Here is a 25,613-nt window from a genome sequence, read left to right on the forward strand (position 1 = left end):
TTCACATTTCCACCCTTTCCAGCCTTCGTTGCTGCTCTACCTTCATTACCCATGTCTCGCTCCCATAAATCATAACACTTCTCACACATGCAGCATGCACCTTTCCCTTCAGCTTTGACACTCCCCTCCTCGTCAGCACGCCACTCAGTTTCTGAAACTTCTTCCATGCACATCTCACTCGAGCAACCGTCGCCGAGTGTGAGTACAACCGGCTTCAAGCAAAATACAGTCAGGCGCCGCCTTCAGCTCGGGAAATTAGAAAGAAAAGGGGACATACTGTAAAGAAAGGAGTCAGGAGCGTGTTGGTGACCCGTTCCTCACTCTTACGTAAACAGGCTTGGCCCCGTAGGGCTTAACAAGGTGTCGATGCAGGTGGATACGTGTTGCAAGTGAGAGGTGTGCTGTCGTGGAGTGTATTGTGTGGTGCATAGGTCAGAAAAGAAATGGTGGAGGGCTTGTGTCGTTCATTGATGCTCCACAACAGGCGAGCCCTGTTGTGCATGCGATGAAAAATGCAAGGTTCTGTGGTCCGTGTGCGAAAGATATGGAAGACGTCATTATCACCTCGATGAGGTCATTGCCTGTTCTGCTTGGCAGTTTGGGGAGCATCGCGTGTGGCACCTTTTGGGTTACCAGAATGTGAGGAGTTTTTCCGTCACCCAGATGTGAGTAGGTGGAAACAATGATGAGGTGATGTGATTTGAAAAGGGGGTTTCGAATCCGGTGTCGGGAAATAAGGGTTTGAGAATGGGTGCTTGAAAATGGCGGTCAGTTTTTTTTTTTTTTTTTTTTTTTTTTTTTTTTTTTTTTTTGTATACAATATCGAGGCTCGTGAAAGAGCGAACATTAATCACACAGAAAGACAAACCGACACATAAAACATATAACATAGGGAGCGGTAGACAAGATGGGGAGAGAGGGGGAAGGACACAAACACAACATTTGAGAGCAGGGACCGAGAGACATGGAGACATCGAGAGATCTGAGAGAGGGCAAGGGCTTTGGGGGGGGCGTGGGAAGGGGGCAGTGGGAGAGGTATAAAACATATGGACACTGCCAGGACTTCCAGGAAAGAAGTTGGAATTTCAAACAAGGTAGATCTGGGGTGAATTAGCGGGGGTAGAAAAGATCAAGGTTTTGGATGGGGGAAGATAAGAGATGGTGGTGAACAGCTGTTTTAAAGCTGTTCAAGTACAGGTGTCGGTAAATTCGAGTTTGGAAATGAGGTTCGAATGCGGAGAGGAAAAATGGAGGTTTTGGAATGAGGGAGAGAACAATGGGGAAGGTTTTAACCACAATCACAAATCACAAAGCCATCTCCCTTTCCCCTGGTACGAGGATTGGTCACCTAACGAAGCAATCACTGTGGAAATATCTGAACTCCAGGGTTATTTTATGTGTTGGATGAAACTCAGCGGGGTCTTTTCCAAATCTGAAACACATCGATTACTCATTCACTTGTCCGTCCGCCCGTCTTTACCAAATCATGGGTTTTTTTATGTCTTCTTTTGTACACCTTTGCCCACATTGTTATATTTTACGTGATGTTTACTGAAGGGCACATTATTTTGTAAGTTGTTGAAATGGCGAATGTGTATGATATCCGATTTAGCACATTTGGACTCAGTTGTGGATGAAGAGTTCTGTTCTTTTGCAGGGAACCAAAGATGAACAAGTCTTTACCATCGAAGACAAAGAAAAGCAGTTGTTGGAAGCGTCTGAAGTAAATAATTTAATTTTCCTCCTCTTGACTTTTTAAACTTGTTAACTCACCTGGACTATGTCCAGCTGAGTTTTTTCGACACCTAGTGTCCGTCGTCCGTCTGTCTGTCTGTCTGTCTAAACAATTCGACGTCTTCGCTCTAAAAGTCACAAATATTGATGAAGTTTGATGAAACTTGTTATGCAGCATCTTTCCGACATAAACTAGTTTGGGATTGCATTTGGGCGTTGCACGCCCAAAAATGGGCGCGGCAGGGCGGCCATATTGAAAAATAAATTTTTGGCACTTGAGTCGCTAGTAGGTTGGTGCGGTGTTGGTGTGCTGGTGTTATCCCTGGTGTTGGCTTAGCAGTTAGGGTGCCGGCTTGGGATCCGAGGATCCTGGGTTCGAATCCCGGTCGATCGCTGAATTAACACCAGGGGGGTTGACTCAGCCTGTCATCCTTCCGAGGTCGGCAAATTTGAGTACCAGCTTGCTGGGATGAATGATCACGGTGTGTACCCAGATTCAGAATAGGTACACCGTATCCCTGTGCATCCTAAGAGGCGACCAAGGGTTGGTGTCAGGAAGGGCATCCGGCCATAAAAAAAAAAACATTGCCTCAAACAGGGAACCATGATTGTCATGGGGCCCACAAGGCTAACCCCCGCTCTCGCGGGGAAAATGGCCTTAAAACGATCATTCATTCATTCATTCATTCAGTCCAATTCAATGAATAATGACTGTGTGTGTGTGAGGAGGTGGGGATTTGATGAATGAATACTTAAACCCTGTTGAACACATCTATTGAAATATTCAACATATCTTGATTCAATACCATACAAGTATATTGTTTGACCAAGTCTTCCGAAATAAATTCAAGTCTGAAATCTGAGAAAAGTAATTGTAGTTTTACTTTTCATGCCTCACTTAAAACTTAATTTTTTTTCGAGTTTCCTGTTTAAACATGAGATACCTTCAACGTTGCTGTACCTCTTTAGCACATATAAACTATATAGTTTGTGGTTCTATTATGCATATTCTAACCATGTTGATACAGACCAGTTGAGTTCAGTTTCCCTGGAACCTCTAGTTTTAGGATATATCGACTGCAACAAATGTAGAAGAAACTGACTTTTCAATCTTTTTCAACCCAGGCAAAAGTTTACCACACATGATAAGAAGAACAAGTGTTGTGGTGACATTGCACATGACGGGTAAGTAAGAGAAAACATCCCTTTGGAATGACCTGACATGAAACGTGCTCGCAATAGAAATGGTATTCCTTTAAGGAAATTCAAGCTTTCCCTGTCGTATCTCGATCACATTTTGCTCTTTAAATATTTTCTGTACCATTGTTTGGAGGTTTCAGGGCTGAGTGATTCCACTGAGTTGTTTAACCTGGGATGACATGTCTCTTGTAAAGAGTTGACAAATTATCGCCGGTACCCTGAACAAATGACAAATTCCTGCCAGTCAACAAAACAATTGGTCAACCCATCCGTGAAAACCTTGTGCCACACCTGTTCCCACAGCCAGACTCCAAAATAAGGGAAAGGTGTCTGAAGAAGAAGATGAAGTCTAAGGTTCTTAGAATGTCCATCGAGAAGAGCAAATGACAAGCATCAGAAGGCACCTGATCTGAGGAGAGGGATGTGATACACGGAATACCACTTCAACCAGACATATCAAAATATTAATCTTAGTTTGCAAATATTTGATCCATAAAAAAGGACGCAACGAATGCTTTGTGCAATATTATTTCAGAATAATACCACCAATACTGTCAACCAATACAAGGAACTTTGAGGAGGCCATTTCTCCCTCAATGTCTGCTCTCAATGAACACCATATTAATTAAATTTATCAGTTCATGTACTCATCACGGAGAAGTTGTTGGGTGTTGAGGTAGTGTTGGGGTAGTGTTGGAGTGTATGGAGATGAGAACATTGTGGAGGAGGGGCAGAAACATTACCAGTGGATGAACAAACATCTGTTATGGGTTCATCGATTGGTAAGGGGTGGCTTCTCTCAGAATTCTTCCTGACGTAAGATGCTGAAGCCGACGAGTTGTCGACAACTCCGCCATCTCAGGTGATTAAAATCTGGCAGAGTTCCTGCGGCTAACTTTCACTTTACTTTCCCAGTGACTAATTAGTTCCGTCAGATAGGGACTATGCTCTCGGGCTCCTACCTTTATCTTTTTTGACATACGGCCGAGCGAAACCGTCGGTGAGATGCCGCCTGGACTAGCATCGTGAATCAGTGGGGTGCAACTAACCTTCTATTTATTGTACGCTTCGTCTGACCAATGAAGGAAAGAGACAATCGAGCAGATTTGGAAACAGGAAATCTTGCATTAAACAGGCACGTATTTACAAGAGAATGCAGTGTCACAAAAGAAACAGTGCTTTCCCTAACATTCAATGAAACCGCTTGTACAACCGACTTTAAACAAAATAGAGTGAGGGGCCACGTTCCTCCGGGGAAATAAGAAAGAAAAGGGGACATAATGGAAGAAGTCTGTGCGTGTTGGTGACCCGTTCCTCATTAACGTAAACAGGCTTGGCTCCGTAGGGCTTAACGAGGTGTCGATGCAAGTGGATGCGTGTTGCAAGTGAGTGGTGTGCTGTCGTGGAGTGTATTGTGTGGTGCTTAGCTTTGAAAAGAAATGTTGGAGGTCTTGTGTCGTTCATTGATGCTCCACAACAGGCGAGCCCTGAAGTGTATGCGATGAAAAATGCAAGGTTATGTGGTCCGTGTGCGAAAGATATGTCAGACGTCATTATGACCTGGATGAGGTCATTGCCTGTTCTGCTTGGCAGTTTGGGGAGCACCGCGTGTGGCACCTTTTGGGTTTCCAGAATGTGAGGAGCTTTTCCGTTACCCAGATTTGAGTAGGTGGAAACAATTATGAGGTGATGTGATTTGAAGAGGTGGGTTCAAATCCGGCTGTCGGGAAATAGGTGTTTGAGAATGGGTGCTTGAAAATGGCGGTCAGTTCAAATACAGGTGTCGGTAAATTCGAGTTTGGTGATGAGGTTCGAATGCGGAGAGGAAAAATGAAGGTTTTGGAATGAGGGATAGAACAATGGGGAAGGTTCGAACCACAATCACAAAGCTATCTCCCTTTCCTCTGGTCGGAGGATTTGTAACCTAACGAAGCAATCACTGGAAATATCTGAATTCCAGGGTTATTTTATGTGTTGGATGTAACTCAGCGGGGTCTTTTCCAAACTGAAACACATCGATTACTCATTCACTTGTCCGTCCGCCTGTCTTTACCAAATCATGGGTTTTTATATGTCTTCTTTTGTACATCTTTGCCCACATTGTTATATTTTACGTGATGTTTACTGGAGGGGACATTATTTTGTAAGTTGTTGAAATGGAGAATGGACAGTCACGTGAAAAAGTAAGTACACCCCAAGTAAAGTTTTGACTTTTTCAACATTTTTCAACATACAGCTATTTGATCTTCATTTCGACAATATTGATAGATAAAGGTGATATAATATAACAAATATCATGAAACATTTACATTTTCTACTCCATTGTATAATTTAAATAAACATAAATGCAAATTTCGCATGTGGAAAAAGTTAGTACACCCCTACATTTATCACTACTTAAAATACCTAAAATTAGAATCAGGTGCACCAGCTCAGGTAGAAATGATTAGAACATCGTCAGAGAGGATCTTGGAGGAACCTGTCTTATTTAAACCTCAGACATTTAGTTTGGTTTGCTCTTTGTTGTTGAAGTGTGCGGCGTCACCATGCCTCGATCAAAAGAGCTCTCAGGCCTTCAGAAAGAAGGTTATAGATGCCTACGGGTCTGGGAAGGAATTTAAAAAGATCTCCAAACAATTTGAAATCAATCATTCGACTGTCCGGAAGATCATCTACAAGTGGAGAAGATTCCAAACAACTGCCAACTTGTTCAGGCCAGGCCGCCCCAGCAAGTTCAGCCCGAGAGCAGACCTCAAGATGCTGAAAGAAGTCACTAAGAACCCCAGAATGTCATCACGGGACCTACAGGTAGCTCTTGCCACTGTTGATGTCAAAGTGCATGAGTCTACCATTAGAAAGAGGCTGCACAAATTTGATCTATATGGGAGGTGTGCCAGGAGGAAACCTTTGCTGTCTAGAAAGAACATCAGGGCAAGTCTAAAGTTTGCCGATGAACACCTCGGCAAAGACCAGCACTTCTGGAACAATGTGCTCTGGACAGATGAGTCAAAGGTAGAGCTATTTGGCCACAGTACCAGAAAACATGTTTGGCAAAAACCAAAGACAGCATTTGACCACAAGAACCTGATACCAACTGGAAAGCATGGTGGTGGAAATATTATGGTTTTGGGCAGCTTTGCTGCATCAGGGCCTGGGCAGTTCACCATCATAGAATCCACTATAAATTGTTCATTGTACCAGAGGGTGCTTGAGGATAATGTGAGGCCATCTGTCGGAAAGTTGAAGCTCAACCGAAGGTGGACCTTGCAACATGACAATGACCCTAAACATACCAGTAAATCCACCAAGGAATGGCTGAAAAGAAAGAAATGGAGGGTTCTGGAATGGCCAAGTCAAAGCCCGGATCTAAATCCCATCGAGATGTGGGGGGATTTGAAACGAGCGGTGCATGCAAGAAACCCCTCAAACCTCGCACAGCTGAAATAATTCTGCATGGAGGAGTGGGCAAAAACTTCTCCCAGTCGATGCCAGAGACTGGTAGACAGTTATAAGAAACGCCTACTTGAGGTTGTTTCTGCCAAAGGGGGCAATACCACCTATTAGAGCCAAGGGTGTACTTACTTTTTCCACATGTGAAATTTGCATTCATGTTTATTTAAATTATACAATGGACTACAAAATGTAAATGTTTCATGATATTTGTTATATTATATACACCTTTATCTATCAATATTGTTGAAATGAAGATCAAATAGCTGTATGTTGAAATATGTTGAAAAAGTCAAAACGTTACATGGGGTGTACTTACTTTTTCACATGACTGTATATGATATCCGATTTAGCACATTTGGACTCAGTTGTGGATGAAGAGTTCTGTTCCTTTGCAGGGAACCAAAGATGAACAAGTCTTTACCATCGAAGACAAAGAAAAGCAGTTGTTGGAAGCGTCTGAAGTAAATAATTTCATTTTCCTCCTCTTGACTTTTTTAACTTGTTTTTGGGATATATCGACTGCAACAAATGCAGAAGAGACTGACTTTTCAATCTTTTTCAACCTAGGCAAAAGGTTATCACACATGATAAGAAGAACAAGTGTTGTGGTGACATTGCACCTGACGGGTAAGTCAGAGAAAATATCCCTTTGGAATGACCTAACATGAAACGTGCTCGCAATAGAAATGGTATTCCTTTCAGGAAATTCAAGCTCTCCCTGTCGTATCTCGATCACATGTTGCTCTTTAAATATTTTCTGTACCATTGTTTGGAGGTTTCAGGACTGAGTGATTCCATTGAGTTGTTTAACCTGGGTTGACATGTCTCTTGTAAAGAGTTGACAAATTATCGCCGGTGCCCTGAACAAATGACAAATTCCTGCCAGTCAAAAAACTATTGGTCAACCCATTCGTGAAAACCTTGTGCCACACCTGTTCCCACAGTCAGACTCCAAAATAAGGGAAAGGTATCTGAAGAAGAAGATGATGAAGTTTAAGGTTGTAAGAATGTCCATCGAGAAGAGCAAATGACAAGCGTCAGAAGGTACCTGATCTGAGGAGAAGGATGTGAAACACGGAATACCACTTCAACCAGACATATCAAAATATTAATCTTCGTTTGCAAATATTTGATCCATAAAAAAGGACACAACGACTGCTTTGTGCAATATTATTTCAGAATAATACAACCAATACTGTCAACCAATACAAGAAACTTTGAGGAGGCCATTTCTCCCACAATGGCTGCTCTCAATGAACACCATATTAATTAAATTAATCAGTTCATGTCCTCACCACTGAGTGGGTGTTGGGGTGGTGTTGGAGTGTATGGAGATGAGAACATTGTGGAGGAGGGGCAGAAACATCACCAGTGGATGAACAAACATCTGTTATGGGTACATTGCTTGGTAAGGGGTGGCTTCTCTCGGAATGCTTCCTGACGTAAGATGCTGAAGCCGATGAGTTGTCGACAACTCCGCCATCTAAGGTGATTAAAATCTGGCAGAGTTCCTGCGGATAACTTTCACTTTACTTTCCCAGTGACTAATTAGTTATGTCAGATAGGGACTATGCTCTTGGGCTCCCACCTTTATCTTTTTATTACATACGGCCGAGCGAAACCGGAGGTGAGATGCCGCCTGGACGAGCATCGTGAATCAGTGGGGGTGCAATTTACCTTCTATTTATTGTACGCCACGTCTAACCAATGAAGGAAAGAGAATCGAGCAGGTTTGGAAACAACAAATCTTGCATTAAACAGGCACGTATTCACAAGAGAATGCAGTGTCACAAAAGAAACAGTCCTATTCCTCGCATTCAATGAAACCCCTTGAACAACCGGCTTTAAACAAAATACAGTTAGGCTCCACCTTCCTCCGGGGAAATTGGAAAGAAAAGGGGACATAAAGGAAGAAGTTGGTGCGTGTTGGTGACCCGTTCCTCATTAACGTAAACAGGCTTGGCTCCGTAGGGCTTAACGAGGTGTCGATACAGGTGGATGCGTGTTGCAAGTGAGAGGTGTGCTGTCGTGGAGTGTATTGTGTGGTGCTTAGCTCTGAAAAGAAATGTTGGAGGTCGTTCATTGATGTTGTTCATTGATGCTCCACAACAAGCGAGCCCAAGGTGTATGCGATGAAAAATGCAAGGTTATGTGGTCCGTGTGCAAAAGATATGTTAGACGTCATTATTACCTGGATGAGGTCATTGCCAGTTCTGTTTGGCAGTTTGGGGAGCACCGCGTGTGGCACCTTTTGGGTTTCCAGAATGTGAGGAGCCTTTCCTTTACCCAGATGTTAGGAGGTGGAAACGATGATGAGGTGATGTGATTTGAGAAGGGGGGTTCAAATGCGGGTGTCGGGAAATAAGGGTTTGAGAATGGGTGCTTGAAAATGGCGGTCAGTTCAAGTGCAGGTGTCGTAAATTCGAGATTGAAAATGAGGTTCGAATGCGGAGAGGAAAAATGGAGGTTTGGGAATGAGGAAGAGAACAATGGGGAAGGTTTGAACCACAATCACAAAGCTATCTCCCTTTCCTCTGGTGTGAGGATTGGTAACCTCAAGAAGCAATCACTGTGGAAATATCTGAACTCCAGGGTTATTTTGTGTGTTGGATGTTACTCAGCGGGGTCTTTTCCAAATCTGAAACACATCAATTGCACATTCACTTGTCCGTCCGTCCGTCTTTACCAAATCATGGGTTTTTTATGTTTTCTTTTGTACACCTTTGCCCACATTGTTATATTTTACGTGATGTTCACTGGAGGGGATATTATTTTGTAAGTTGTTGAAATGGAGAATGTACAATCACGTGAAAAAGTAAGTACACCCCATGTAAAGTTTTGATTTTTTTCAACATATTTCAACATACAACTATTTGATCCTCATTTCAACAATATTGATAGATAAAGGTGATATAATATAACAAATATCTTGAAACATTTACATTTTGTAGTCCATTGTATAATTTAAATAAACATAAATGCAAATTTCGCATGTGGAAAAAGTAAGTATCCCCTTGGCTGTCATAGGTGGTATTGCCCCCTTTGGCAGAAACAACCTCAAGTAGGCGTTTCTTATAACTGTCTACCAGTCTCTGACATCGACTGGGAGAAATTTTTGCCCGCTCCTCCATGCAGAATTCTTTCAGCTGTGTGATGTTTGAGGGGTTTCTTGCATGCGTAGCTCGTTTCAAATCCCCCCACAACATCTCGATGGGATTTAGATCCGGGCTTTGACTTGGCCATTCCAGAACCCTCCATTTATTTCTTTTCAGCCATTCCTTGGTGGATTTACTGGTATGTTTTGGGTCATTGTCATGTTGCAAGGTCCACCTTCGGTTGAGCTTCAACTTTCCGACAGATGGCCTCACATTATCCTCAAACACCCTCTGGTACAATGAAGAATTCATAGTGGATTATATGATGGTGAGCTGCCCAGGCCCTGATGCAGCAAAGCTGCCCCAAACCATAATATTTCCACCACCATGCTTTACAGTTGGTATCAGCTTCCTGTGGTCAAATGCTGTCTTTGGTTTTTGCCAAACATGTCTTCTGGTACTGTGGCCAAATAGCTCTACCTTTGACTCATCTGTCCAGAGCACATTGTTCCAGAAGTGCTGGTCTTTGCCGAGGTGTTAATTGGCAAACTTTAGTCTTGCCCTGATGTTCTTTCTGGACAGCAAAGGTTTCCTCCTGGCACACCTCCCATGGAGATCAGATTTGTGCAGCCTCTTTCTCATGGAAGACTAGTGCACTTTGACATCAACGGCTAATCAGTGATGACATTCTGGGGTTCTCAGAGACTTCTTTCAGCATCTTGCGGTCTGCTCTCGGGCTGAACTTGCTGGCGCGGCCTGTCCTGAACAAGTTGGCAGTTGTTTGGAATCTTCTCCACTTGTAGATGATCTTCCGGACAGTCGAATGATTGATTTCAAATTGTTTGGAGATCTTTTTAAATCTTTTCCCAGACTCGTAGGCATCGAAAACCTTCTTTCTGAAGGCCTCAGAGAGCTCTTTTGATCTGGGCATGGTGACACCGCACACTTCAACAACAAAGAGCAAACCAAACTAAATGTCTGAGGTTTAAATAAGACAGGTTCCTCCAAGATCCTCTCTAATAATGTTCTAATCATTTGCACCTGAGCTGATGCACCTGATTCTAATTTTAGGTATTTGAAGAGGTGATAAATGTAGGGGTGTACTTACTTTTTCCACATGCGAAATTTGCATTTGTTTATTTCAATTTTACAATGGACTACAAAATGTAAATGTTTCATGATATTTGTTACATTATATCACCTTTATCTATCAATATTGTTGAAATGAAGATCAAATAGCTGGATGTTCAAATATGTTGAAAAAGTCAAAACTTTACATGGGGTTGTGCTTACTTTTTGACGTGACTGTGTATGATATCCGATTTAGCACATTTGTACTCAGTTTTGGATGAAGAGTTCTGTTCTTTTGCAGGGAACCAAAGATGAACAAGTCTTTACCATCGAAGACAAAGAAAATCAGTTGTTGGAAGCGTCTGAAGTAAATAATTTTATTTTCCTCCTCTTGACTTTTTAAACTTGTTTTAGGATATATCGACTGCAACAAATGTCGAAGAAACTGACTTTTCAATCTTTTTCAACCTAGGCAAAAGTTTACCACACATGATAAGAAGAACAAGTGTTGTGGTGACATTGCACATGACGGGTAAGTAAGAGAAAACATCCCTTTGGAATGACCTGACATGAAATGTGCTTCCAATAGAAATGGTATTCCTTTAAGGAAATTCAAGCTCTCCCTGTCGTATCTTGATCACATGTTGTTCTTTAAATATTTTCTGTACCATTGTTTGGAGGTTTCAGGGCTGAGGGATTCCACTGAGTTGTTTAACCTGGGTCGACATGTCTCTTGTAAAGAGTTGACAAATTATCGCCGGTACCCTGAACAAATGACAAATTCCTGACAGTCAACAAAACAATTGGTCAACCCATTCGTGGAAACCTTGTGTTGGTGACTCGTTCCTCAACCTCATGCAAACAGTCTTGGCCCCATAGGGCTCAATGAGGTGTCGATGCAGGTGGATGCACGGTGCAAGTGAGACGTGTGCTGTCGTGGAGTGTATTGTGTGGTGCTTGGCTCTGAAAAGAAATGTGGAGATCTTGTGTCGTTCATTGAACGTTTGCTGTTGCTGTTTTTGTTGAGTACATGCACTCCCAGGAAATTGTGCACAGGGATATAAAGGTAACCAACTACACCAGTGTGGACTGTGATATGTTCTGCGTAACACTGCAATGAAAACCATTTTTGGTGGAGGAAAGGAAGCAATGGGAGTGGGAAGTGGGAATCACGAGAATGCACATTTTCAAGTTGTTTGAACTTTCTTTATACAAGAAGAAGATTAATTGTCATACCGGATACCAATACCACTGGGTGGGACTAAACATTTACGGAGAGAGAATTGGGGTCTCCTGCCCACTCCGAATCCACTGACACAGATATGATACCCACACCGAAACCATACTTGGGGTACACTTCGGCAACATGCAAACTTTGAGAATTTATTTTAGTTTTTGAAGACGACATATAATGAGAGCAATGTGACTGCATCACCAATATGCCTCCGCGTAGTCCCACAATGGCTGCCATGCCACGTTTTTCTATCCAAGATGCTGCCAAACCACGTGACCGATGACATCGACGACATAGTTCTTAGTTTAAACTTCTGAAAGTTCAGATGCAGGACATGCATTTCACTTTCCTTGTCCATCCAATCTTGAACTTTCAAAGTCAGCGCTCGCTAATGTGGAGGATTGCTGGAAGTGAGTACTGTATTTGAAATTTGCATTTTGATGAAATGTTGGGCTGCTTCGACTCCCCATTAAAGCACTTCCTTCTTTGAGATGCAGATAAATCTTCTTCGGTACAATGCACGTGGCTGTGGAAAGCATCATTTGCAGGCAGGTTTAACGTACATCCGAAGGATGGCACACACATTGATGAATCATCCTTTCTGTGAATTACCAGGATGGCAGCATATTGCTGAGCAGGGATTCTATCCCAGGCTAGACATCTCAGAGGTGAGTGCAGGAGCTTCCGACACGAAGGGGAAAGAAAAAAGTGTGGTTGAAAAAAACACTTTGGTGATCTTCACCTCCTTTACCACTTGACATTTCTTGGCTTCATTGTCAACTGTGTTTGAAGATAATTGGAAGGGTAGCACAGTGTAGTGGTGTTGTTTGCTGTCTGAATGTAGAAAATGCAAAGACCCGATGCAGTCTGAATTTCCGTGCCTGACTGCAGTTTTATTCTAACACTAGCCGAAACCCGTGGAACATCCACGGAAGGGAGGATGTGGTGTATGGATAGAGTGTACCATTATGGATGGCACAGGGGATTTGCTTGTCCGAGTAAGAGTTAGGAAGAAAGATGAGAATGAAGAGTGCGTATATGAACAACGATCGCCGACAACGGCACAATTGCATGCTCTGGTTTGTCCACTCAGTGGACGGCTTGCTTTCGCCTTCGCCTGTCCAATCAGCGGAAGGCTTGCTTTGCCTTCGCCCAGCAGACGCCAATACGATGGCGTCGTAATATGGCGTCGTATCGGCAGTTAATCGGATGCTTTTGGGCCCCAAAGTCGGCTAATTCCGATTTTTCGAGTATGGCTGTACGTGATAAACAAAGAGCACGGTTCGTAGATCGTAAATCCATTAGTGCCGTGGGCATCGGGTCACTGGGTGCGGCGTAAAAGGGATAACAAAGTCGAGTCCTTACGCTATTATTATATCGACTAGCCGAAACCCATGGAACATCCACGGAAGGGAGGATGTGGTGTATGGATAGAGTGTACCATTATGGATGGCATAGGGGAGCGCTCATGGGATCTTCTTCTTCCGTTAAGCTCCAATTTTTTCTCTTTAAGTTAAGTCCAATCAGTCCTCTCTGCTCGAAGTGCTCAGGCCATGCCTTCCCGCTCTCATACTTTTATTTCCGTTCGGTGTAGAAAGAGATTGACATATCATTCGTCTGTTTTCAGCTCGTTATCTTTAAGCTTCCTTACGTCTCGGCACCTGCTACACCTCTCTGAGTTACGAGGATTTATGCAACGCACCCCGAGTATCGCAACGTCACTCCATTTAACTTTATTAAAATGACGATAAAGACGTTTCCTTATATATCCTAATTTAAAATGTTCAAGGGAATAAAAAGACCATTTGGTTCAAACCACCCATGTTCACACCACTCGACTGTCCAATCAGCGGACGGCTCGCTTCGCCTTCGCCCAGCAGACGCCAATACGATGGCGTCGTAATATGGCGTCGTATCGGCAGTTCATCTGATGCTTTTGGGCCCCAACGTCGGCTAATTCAGATTTTTCGAGTATGGCTGTACGTGATAAACAAAGAGCGCGGTTCGTAGATCGTAAATCCATTAGTGCCGTGGGCATCGGGTCACTGGGTGCGGCGTAAAAGGGAAAACAAAGTCGAGTCCTTACGCTATTATTATATAGATTCTTTCTGTTTTGTGACATTTTTTGATGACAGCTCAATGAAATCTTTATTTTCTGCAGGAATGCTGAACCTGAAGTGATAAATGAATCTGTTGATGAAGAGTTGCTAACTGGTGAGTTTTGAGAATTGATCTTTTCACAAAATGAATTATCGTCTCATTTACAAGTACAACAAGAGAGACCTGAAAATGTTTGTTGTTGATTTGTTTTTTTTCAATTTGCTGCTGGTGGCTGCTTGTTCCTCATGACAGTGTCACAAACAACTTCCGTCTGCCGGCATGAGGTGGTGAGTGTTAAAGATCACATGGTGTCCTTCGCAAAGAGTAGGGGAGCCATCACTGGCACCCTGGGCAAATTCCAAATTCCTCCCCGAACCAGCAGAGGTCACTGCATCAGTACATCTGCCTTCTCAGCCATTGATGCTTGGTGCTCCACAGTCTTGTTTGTGCTAAATATGAACATGGAAGAAGACTGCTTTGTCTAATTCTAAAATATACATCCCATTAATATCCATCCTCAAACGTAAATTTGCCGCCTTTGTTGTTGTGCAACACTGATTCACATACATTTGTGTGTGTTTTTTCCACCATTATTCCTGTATCCTTTTCCTGGAGAGAATCCCCCATTTATGAATTGTACTGTGTCCAACAGGGCTGTACAGACGTGCTGAATTTACCTCTGAACTGTGCGGTCTGCTTTGCTTCTCATACTGACCGTGCACTGTCCAATAAAGAGCTAGTCTTCCTCGTGAGGCCCTGTGTCGGACTGTTTTAGGCTTTTTTGGTCCGATGAAGGGTTGATGCAAGAATGTCAGCTTCCCCTCGCTTCCAACTGTGGAAAGCATGGCCTGATCAATGTCCTTCCTGGTGATTCCATCTGTTCCATAAAATCAAATGGTGCTTCACAGTCCCTCTGATGGAACTTGTGCTGGGCATTCTGTGTGGTAGCATTAGTTTGGAGACATTAAACTTCTCTCGGTGTCTTTCATGAAGAGTTGGCAAGTCATCGCCGGCACCCTGAGCAAATGACAAATTCCTGCCTTTACCCACTGCAATCATGACAAGCCTCGCCAACCAGTTCCTGAAAAACTTGGGTCAATTCTGCATGACCTGAGCCCTTGACCTCTTACGAAGGGATATGGAATGCGAACTTCTGGCTGGCAAAGAAGAAGACAAAGACTAACTGATGAAATTGATCTCATTTGCACAATACATACACATCTGGACACGGTGATATTCTGTCCATTGATCTTTTTCCATCACAATATGTCTTTTATGTTCATTTTGCCTCTTCTTTCCAGGATCTTCTCTCCGTCATGGTGAAGATGATGAGATTACTTCAAGTCATGAGGATAAAGAGTTCGATGTGGGGCAGATCGTGGTAAGCAAGACATTCGATTACCTTTTTCCAGTAATTACTCGGTTTGTGCCGGGGATGTTTTCCTGAAATGTGCGACGAATATCAAAATGAGGGAAATTAAAAACAATTTTTATGCCTCCACCGACGAAGTCGCCAGAGACATGATGTTTTCCGGTTGTCCGTCCAGATGTCCTTCTGTCCGTGTGACCATACGTACCTCTGTGGATCCGTCCGTGATAGCATTTTGTTACCGCGTTAACTTGAGAAGGGCTGAAGGGATCTTAGTCAAACTTGGTGCAGGTATGTAGACAACAACAACAACATGCATTTTAAGGCCATTTTCCCTGCCAGAGCCGGGGTTATCCTTGCGGTCCCCATGACAATCTTCTCCATTTTGCCCTATTTTCTGCATCTCCCCTTGTTGACTCCTTTGCCCGCATTTCTTCTTCCACCATCTTTAGCCAAGTCTTTCTCTGTCTTCCCCGTCCTCTACCTCCTTCGACATTCATTTCCATCACTCTTCTCAACCAGTCACTTTCATCCTTCCTCAACACATGACCAAACCATCTCAACCTGTTTCTCTTCACAGCATCAATCACAGGCTCTAATACCATCATCTTTCGCAATTCATCATTTGTCTTCCTCTCTCTCAACGATACTCCACACATCCACCGAACCATTCGCATTTCCACCCTTTCCAGCCTTCGTTGCTGCTCAACGTTCATTACCCATGTCTCGCTCCCATAAATCATAACACTTCTCACACATGCAGCACACATACACCTTTCCCTTCGTCTTCAACGACACTCCCCTCCTCATCAGCACGCCACTCAGTTCCCGAAACTTCTTCCATGCACATCTCACTCCAGCATCCGTTGCTGAGTCTGATCCATCTTCTCCATTCAGCACGTCTCCGAGGTAGCAAAATATTTTCACACCTTCCAGCTTCACGCCGTCTCCAAGATCCAACTCAACATATCCTCCATCTGCAGCTCCCTCTGTGCACACCTTGCATTTGAATGTAGCTGCCACACTGGTTAATGACCCTCTCAGACCACTACATTTTTGATGAACCCACTCAGCGCACATTGTACATTGAATGGAGTTCACTCCGACACCCTTCCTGCACACAGCACACGGCCACTTCCCAGTTCTTTCCACCTCACCACATGCTTTACCACTTGCCATCACCTTCGTCTTTCCGATATTCACCTTCAGACCTTTTGTCTCCATACATTCCTTCCACTTGATCATCTTCTCCTTCAGTCCATCCATACTTTCTGCATTCAACACCAGATCATCTGCATACAACAACTCCCACGGTAAACCCTTCTTTACGTTCCAAGCCAGCACATCCATCTCGGCTACAAATAGTAGTGGACTTAGTACCGACCCCTGATGCACTCCCACCTTCACCTCAAACTCACCACTGTTCCCGTCCTTCATCCTTACAGCTGTTCACGCTCTTTTGTACATTGCCATCACTACTCTGATCAACCATTCCTCCACTCCTAACTTCCTCAATGCCCATGTCACTACCTCATGTGGAACCCTATCGAATGCTTTCTCCAGATCAACAAACCCAAGAAACAACTTCTTCCTCTTCTCCATTTACTTCTCCTGCAACTGCCTCAAAATAAAAAGCACGTCTCTCGTTCCTCTTCCTGGCATAAATCCAAACTGCATTTCGTCAATCTTCACTTTCTTCTTTATCCTCCTCTCGAACACCCTTTCCAATACCTTCATTCCATGCTCCAATAACTGTATCGCTCGATATGAGCCACAGTCCAGAGGGTCACCTTTCCCCTTGTAAGGAGGGACGAGGGTACTCGGGTCCCAATACACTGGAATGCGGCCTTCTTTCACCACCAGATTACAGATCTCTGTCATTCTCTTCACACCCCAATTTCCCGCTGCCTTCAACATATCTCCCACAACTCCCGTCGGCCCTCCCGCTTTTCTACTCTTCATTGCTTTTGTCGCTTCCAGTGTGGCGTTGGCTTAGCGGTTAGGGTGCCGGCTTGGGATCCTCGGATCCTGGGTTCGAATCCCGGCCGATCGCTGAATTAACGCCAGGGGGGTTGACTCAGCCTGTCATCCTTCCGAGGTCGGCAAATTGAGTTCCTCAACTTCCTTCTCGGTTATCTTCTCTGCTGGTCCTAAAACTGGGTTACTCTCGATGTTGCCATCCCTTTCATTCTCTGCATTCAACAGTATTTCCATACATTTCTTCCATCTTCCTTTAATTCCGTCTGGGTCCACAACGATTTGTCCCTCTTCAACCTTCAAACAACTCACCCCCATCACATCACACCTCTCTTTCGCTATCTGCTTTGCAATCCTGAATACCGCTCTCTGACCCTTTTCCGAATCCAAGCGTTCTCCGACCATTTTCCTGCATGCCTCCTGCGCCTTTGCTACCTCTTTCTTTGCGGCCTTCTTGGCTGCCTTATAACTTTCATGCGCTGCCTTTTCTGCCCCCATACCCTTCGCTTTCTGCCACTCCTTGAACTTCTTCCTCTTCTCGTCAATCTTCTTTCCAACTTCATCATCCCATCACCATGTTTCCGAGTGCCTCGGTGGTCCTTTTGTCCATTCACATACCTCACCAACGGCTCTCAACAGACTATCCTTCATTGACATCTAACCACTTTCAAGCTCAACCACATCATCCTCCACCATACTCAGCCTCTCTTTTAATGCCTCCCTTCCTGTCACCTCTGTCAACCTCCACACCTTCATTCTCGGTTCGTACTTCACCCGCCGAGCTCTCCTCGCACCTTTCACCCTTATGTCGCAGACAACTAAGTGGTGCTGTGAAACAGCCTCCTCCCCCGGGATCACCTTTGTGTCCCGGAGGTGCTCCCTATCTCGCCTACGCAACAGCAGGTAGTCAACGGTTGTCGTCGACCCACCTGACGTGCATGTAACAAGCTAATTGTCCTCTTTCTGGAACTGAGTATTGAAAATCAACAAATGAGCTCCATCAGCAAACTCCAAAATCCTTTCACCTTCTCCATTTCTCACACCATATCCATAACCCCCATGAACTCCCTCAAAACCGTCCATATTCCTTCCCACATGTCCATTTAGGTCTCCTCCTACCACAACAACTTCCTCATCTTTCACGTTTTCCATCAGCTTCTCTATCGCACACCAGAACTTGTCCTTCTCTTCATCGCTCCGACCAACCTGCAGAGCATATCCCGAGATGACGTTCACCAAGAGCTTTCCAATCATCATTTTCACCATCATCAACCTATCACTCACTCTCGTCACACACCACACTGTCTACAAACTCCTCAGAAAACAGGACACCAACACTATTCACACTTTCTGGGCACCCTTGCCACACAAACTTGTATTTCTGTCCCTGCCTACCCTTCACCATTCTCACACCACTTCCCTTCCATCTCGTCTCCTGCGCACAACATATGTCCACTCTTCTTCTGACCAATACTTCCACCACTTCTGCTGATCTCCCTGTCATTGTCCCTACATTCCATGTCCCAAACCTCAGAAACCGATCTCCACGTCGGGCATCAGATGTTTCGTCGTCATAAATGGAGTGATTTCCACCCTTGCTTCGATCGGGTTCCCCACCTTGAGTTTTGACGAGCGGGAGTGGGGTCCCCCACAGGGTACTTCGCGCTGTACCCTGCCCATATGTCGTTGTAATTGTCATGGTTCTCTTTTTTGAGGCAATGTTTTTATGGCTGGATGCCCTTCCTGACGCCAACCCTTTTAGTCACCTCTTACGACACGCAGGGATACGGTGTGCCTATTCTAAACCGGGGTACACACCGGCACGTTTTGTGATGCAAAGATGAACTTATTTGATTTTGCCGTCAAGAGGTCAAAGGTCAAAGTCTTTGATAGGTGTATAACTTGAGAACGACTGAAGCGATCCAATTCAAACTTGGTACAGGTATTATGATGATGTAAACAAGAACTGATTACATTTTGGGGTCAAAGGTCAGAGGTCCCGTTAAGTAAATAAATCTGTCACTGTTCGAACTTGCAAATCGGTGATGGGATTTTTCCCAAACTTGATTGAAGTAAATATAATGATGTTAAGATGAACTGATTAAATTTTGGCATCAAATGTGAGAAATGAGGTGATTATGTGATTTTGGTAAGGTCATATTTAACGTCAGGTAAAAAGGTGATACTTGAGAACAGCTGAATGGATTTATATCAAACATGGCTCGAGTCCTGTATGTGTCATGATGATGTAATAATGTGGGCGTATTGGTCGATGTCATGACGTCGAAGAGTGTCGTTCTCGTTCTCATTAGCATTAATAGGATATGCTTGTGATGCGTTCCTTATGTCGCCACTTCAAGGATTGAATTTGACTTTTTACCGATGATATTCCTCTGTTTTTGAGAAATGACAGCTATATTCAAGTACACAAACGTACAGTAGTTCTGTCGACGATTTTGCAATCTTCCAATTTGGTACTTTGCGATGTATTATGTCATTTATATCAGTCTTGTAAGTTCTGAAAACGTTCGAGAATCAAAGGTGTGGCTAAGAAAGCGACGTAAGAGTGAGTTGGACCGACGCGAGTAGGGTATTGCTATAATTGCGTGACGACATAATGGGTGGTCTTCCTCTATTTATTTATGATATCAATTATTTCCTCCTTTTTAGTTCCCATGAGATGTCTTACAGTCGTTGATGTGATCTGCCTCGCCTGGGTTTGAATCCCAGCCCAGCTATAAACTGTCATTCCTGTGCTTCATAGGCAGGGTGATTCATCAATGTGTGGGCCGTCCCTCGGATCGATGTGAAACTGGTCATACCTATGGCGGAATTAGTTGTCGCACATTAAAGATCCCACGGTGTTCTTCACAAAGTGGAGGCAAATTATCGCTGGCACCCTGCACACATTTCAAATTCCTTTCCTCACTTCCTGAGCCGGAGTGGCGACTTGACCAGCATTGTGGCCAAATATCTGCTCTGCCGAGGGTATTGTGTGTGTGTGTGTGTGTGTGTGTGTGTGTGTGTGTGTGTGTGTGTGTGTGTGTGTGTGTGTGTGTGTGTGTGTGTGTGTGTGTGTGTGTGTGTGTGTGTTTGCCTGTCCACTGACTTTCTTTGCTTACAGGTCCCAATTTTAAACTGATCTTCACGAAACTTCACCAAATGGTAGAGTTTGTGGTCCGACAAAATCCTTTCTATGTTTGAAGTCAAAAGGCCCTTTTTGGTCAACCACTTTTTTTTCAAATCTCGAAAATCCTCAATTTTTATCCGATTGACTTGAAATTTGAATAGAATTTTCATGAGCGAACTGAAACCAACCACCAACTAGTTTTGAGGTCAACATAGGCCAAAAGGTCACCAGAGGCCAAAAGGTCACCAGAGGCCAAATTTCTAAAATTGTCAATTTTCATCCAATTAATTTAAACTTAAAATTTGAAGAAGATTTGCATGTCAGGTCACTGAATTCAACCACTAATTATTTTTGAGGTCAAAAGGATGCTCTACTAAGTGCCATTCTACTTTGTTCTGTTTTGCCAAGTGTCCCTGCATGAGTGATTTTTCATTTGTCTGTATGTCTGTCAGATGACTGTCTGTCCGTTTGTTTGTCTTCACAGAATATATATGATTTTCTCTGCAAGCGTGGGTCCAATTGGCAGGAAATTTTCACCATCGACATTTTACAGGAAAATTTTACTTCTTTTGCAGATTTTTAAAAAGACAATTACGACATCATCGGCCACGTGGTATGGGCGCCATCTTGGAAAAACCGAAAAACTTTGCACCTCTATAATCTCCGAAAGCGCTGCATAATAAAAATTGAGACATTGCTTATTGTAAAGAGCTCTCCACGGGGAATAACATATGTTAATAATGATGTCACGGGTGCCTCCATTATGACGTCGTAATTCGATAACTACAAAACGTAATCCGATCAAATTGAAATTTTATGAGCTTCAGATAAATTAGTGGAGAAAACAAAATGATGTCATCGGTCTTGTAGTTCGGCCGCCATATTTGTTTTCACACAAAAGCCTTAAAAACCACCAAAAACGCGTCCTGGCGAGGGTCTGCAATCTCTGATTTCTCTTTCTTAATTCTAATTTATTTCAGAAGCAATGTTGTTAAGCTCTGTTTGTGCCTTTGTTTTCAGTTCGAGATGTGGGAGGTCATCTCCAAAATCGGAGAAGGAAGTGCTGGATTCATTTACAAAGGAAAGAATGTCAAATCTGCAGAAGAGGTACAAGCTGTGTGATATACTTGCGATGTCTTCATTTCACTTTCTGGGAGATGGAACAGTTAGTGGGAGAGCGAGATAGAACGCAGAACTGAACACGGTGGAAAATACAGCCAGCAAGCATTGTAGAGGGACACGACGGGAGACACCTGGAAGAAGGATGAGAGCAAAGGGATCGGGAAATTATCCTGCATCTGAATTTATCTTCTCTATTTCTGATGAGATGAACGATGCTTTTTCTTTTGACTTGGAGGCCTCGCATTACCACTGCAAAAAATTACATCAGAGATGTGATTGGAATGAACAAATAATGTGTAATCTGTGACAGATGATGGTTGTGTGTCAAAAATATCACCAAAAATAATGTGGAAAACCCCTTGATGCAAAGTTGAGGGTTTTTTTTCATTCCTACCAGTGATTTTGCTTTTCTTTTTTTCCCGAAATTAACACTTTGATGCCCATAACTGCCCCCCCCCCCCCCGAACCCCCTCCAAACCCCTCATTGCTTGTACCTCAATGTTTTGTCCTTCTTCCAATTCTTAACACTCGACAAGATTCACTTGTGGTGTATTGATGGAATCGTTTACCTATTCCCTTTTTTTATCGTCCGTCTGTGTGAAATTGTTCCTTTCTGTCATTTATCTCCGACGTTGACTTTAGCAAAAACAGATGAAATAATTGTACATCACCACACACCAATATCATATACAGTCAAGTGAAAAAGTAAGTACACCCCATGTAAAGTTTTGACTTTTTCAACATATTTCAACACACAGCTATTTGATCTTCATTTCAACAATATTGATAGATAAAGGTGGTATAATATAACAAATATCATGAAACATTTACATTTTGGAGTCCATTGTATAATTTAAATAAACATAAATGCAAATTTCGCATGTGGAAAACGTAAGTACACCCCGACATTTATCACTACTTCAAATACCTAAAATTAGAATCAGGTGCACCAGCTCAGGTGCAAATTATTAGAACATCGTTGGAGAGGATCTTGGAGGAACCTGTCATATTTAAACCTCAGACATTTCGTTTGGTTTGCTTTTGTTGTTGAAGTGTGCAGTGTCACCATGCCTAGATCAAAAGAGCTCTCTGAGGCCTTCAGAAAGAAGGTTATAGATGCCTACGAGTCTGGGAAGGGATTTAAAAAGATCTTCAAACAATTTGAAATCAATCATTCGACTGTCCGGAAGATCATCTACAAGTGGAGAAGATTCCAAACAACTGCGAGGCTGCATCAGCTTTGCTGCATCAGGGCCTAGGCATCTCACCATCATAGAATCCACTATGAATTATTTATTGTACCAGAGTGTGCATGAGGATAATGTGAGGCCATCTGTCGGAAAGTTGAAGCTCAACCGAAGGTAGACCTTGCAACATGGCAATGACCCTACACGTACCAGTAAATCCACCAAGGAATGGCTGAAAAGAAAGACATGGAGGGTTCTGGAATGGCCAAGTCAAAGCCCGGATCTAAATCCGATCGAGATGTTGTGGGGGGATTTGAAACGAGCTGTGCATGCAAGAAAGAAACCCTGCAAACATCGCACAGCTGAAAGCATTCTGCATGGAGGAGTGGGAAAAAATTTCTCCCAGTCGATGTCAGACTGGTAGACAGTTATAAGAAACTCCTCCTTGAGGTTGTTTCTGCCAAAGGGGGCAATACCACCTATTAGAGCCAAGGGTGTACTTACTTTTTCCACATGCGAAATTTGCATTCATGTTTATTTAAATGATACAATGGACGACAAAATGTAAATGTTTCATGATATTTGTTATATTATATCACCTTTATCTATCAATATTGTTGAAATGAAGATCAAATAGCTGTGTGTTGAAATATGTTGAAAAAGTCAAAACTTTACATGGGGTGTACTTACTTTTTCACGTGACTGTATTTTACTCATTTTCCCATGTTGTAACTGAGATGTTGCAATACGATCTCTTGTCGCCACTTTCAGGTTACTTTGAAGTTGGCAAAATCGTTGGATGCAGAAGGGGTAAGTTTGTGTTGATATTGAGATGGTGGTGTTTTTATCTGTTGAACTAACAACACAGTTTAACTTACCTCTGAACTGTCCTGGTAGAATCTTTGTCTGTGATACATTCTGTCTCTCGGCTCCTGAGGCCGTGCGTCTCTGTGTGGGAGTTACAATCTTGTGGTTATTGTGATGCGGTGACTCAACCTGAATCCAGCTTATTTGAAGGAATGTGGATAATTTTCTCTTTCTGTTTTCTCCTTTTATTTTTATTTTTAGGTGCTCTTGCATGAAACTGGCATCATGATGACGTGTTGTCACCCAAACTTTGGTAAGTATGAATTTCACTCAAACGTATTGAAGTTTGATTGCAATATAATATATTTATGTAATAATAACATGAATGATTAGAATGAAATGCACCTCTTAATGTCAATTTCATTGACTTCCAGAAGGAATTTGATCATGTTCACATAGCAACACTGTGTAAAATACTGAGATCTTCTGGAATTCCACAGAAGATGATTACTCTCATAAGCAAATTCCACAACCACTTTGAATGCAGTGTCATTCTGAAAACCGCCTTATCACAGTGGTTCTCGGTGGAGTCTGGAGTTTGCCATGGTTGAATTATATCACCTGTCCACTTTCTGATTACAATCGACTGGATCATGAGGAACACCACATCAGATAGACCTGGAGGCATCCAGTGGACCTTTTCCACCCAACTTGAAGATCTGGACTTTGCTGACGATTTAGCTATTTTGTCATCAAGGGATACACATTTGCATGGACAAACTGACAGGCTGGCTTTCTAGAAGAAGGACAGATCTTAATATCAATACCACCAAGACCAAGGTGATGAACATCAACACCGTACCTCCTGCATCTACAGACTTGGCATTTAATGTGGAATATTTTTTTTTTCTTGACTTGGGTTTATTTTCTTAACTCAGTATATCAATCTGGTGAGTTTCTTTTACACTTTGGTGATTTATTTGTAAAAAGAACCATGTCACTGATTGTCTGTCGCAGCAAGAAGTCAACAACAGGATTATATCACAGGTGGCGTGGCAAAATGTACAGGCAGGTGCATTTGATGTTGCCTTCACAGTGGGGTATACAAGGGTTGTTGCATTCTGTATTAGTGGAAAACAACTGCTGCATGTCTCCAAAAGTTATTGCCGCTTCCTCTGGAGATGGTCCGTCAACTCGACAATGCTGTTTGTCATGGAGTGGTGGCTTTACGAAATTACGGCATGAAACAGCGTGCTATTGCTCGGCAATATGGCATCACTCAAGGTCAGGTGTCAAAGATCCTGAAACGAAATGCTCAGAGGGGTATCCCTACTCCAATACCGAGGCCAGGACGTCCCCGCAGAACCACAAGGAAGGATGATCGCCAGCTGCACCGGTTAGTCCGCAATGGCCATACCAAGTCAGCTAATCGGCTTAGGGCTGAGTGGCAGCAACTGACAAATGTGCCTGTATCCAGAAGGCTAGTCAACCAACGACTGGTTCAAGGCTATTGTGCCAGGCGTCCCCTGAGAAAGCCACGCCTGACCAGACAACACCGCCAGCGCCGATTGCAGTGGGCCAGAGAGCACCGTCAATGGCAGCCAGGACACTGGAATCACGTGATCTTCAGTGACGAGTCTAGATTTCTGGTCTATCATCAAGATGGCCACGTCCGAGTGCGCAGACAAGTGCATGAAGCCTACAACAAAGATTGTATAGTGCCAAGAGTCCAAGCTGGAGGTGGGTGGGGTGACTGTTTGGGCTGCTTTTCATGCAGGGGGCAAAACTGACCTGGTTGTTCTGAATGGAAACCTGAACCAGTTCAAGTACAGGGCCGTTCTGGAAGAAACATTGCTTCCACTTGCTCGTGCAGCCTTTTGAGGAAACTTTGTCTTCCAAGATGACAATGCATGGCCTCATCGTGCTCGCATGATCCAACACTTTCTTGCTGACCGTGGTGTAGAGCATATGGAGTGGCCTGCCATGTCCCCTGATATGAATCCGATAGAGAACTTGTGGGCAGAATTAACGCGTCAAATCGACCACTTGGACCAGCAGCCGACCTCTGTGTGTGAATTGCAGCAGGCTATTGTCACTGCATGGCAAGCGATTCCTGTCCAAACCTTGGCAAATC

At 43.4% G+C, this 25,613-nt stretch overlaps 1 protein-coding gene across 1 annotated transcript; it reads left to right on the plus strand.

Moving 5' to 3' along the window:
* Positions 1-1,662: 1,662 nt before the first annotated feature.
* LOC137417319 (uncharacterized) lies at positions 1,663-23,928 on the plus strand. Its single transcript, XM_078770953.1, has 11 exons — positions 1,663-1,723; positions 2,860-2,919; positions 6,783-6,848; positions 6,955-7,014; positions 10,855-10,920; positions 11,026-11,085; positions 13,949-14,001; positions 15,189-15,268; positions 21,384-21,470; positions 23,444-23,482; positions 23,741-23,928. The coding sequence occupies exons 1-11, from the start codon at positions 1,668-1,670 to the stop codon at positions 23,870-23,872; spliced, it is 759 nt and encodes a 252-aa protein (XP_078627079.1). The 5' UTR covers positions 1,663-1,667; the 3' UTR covers positions 23,873-23,928.
* Positions 23,929-25,613: the final 1,685 nt, after the last annotated feature.

Source organism: Myxine glutinosa, chromosome 1, assembly GCF_964187855.1.
Source record: "Myxine glutinosa chromosome 1, kmMyxGlut1.1, whole genome shotgun sequence".
In the NCBI taxonomy this organism is placed as follows: Eukaryota; Metazoa; Chordata; class Myxini; order Myxiniformes; family Myxinidae; genus Myxine; species Myxine glutinosa.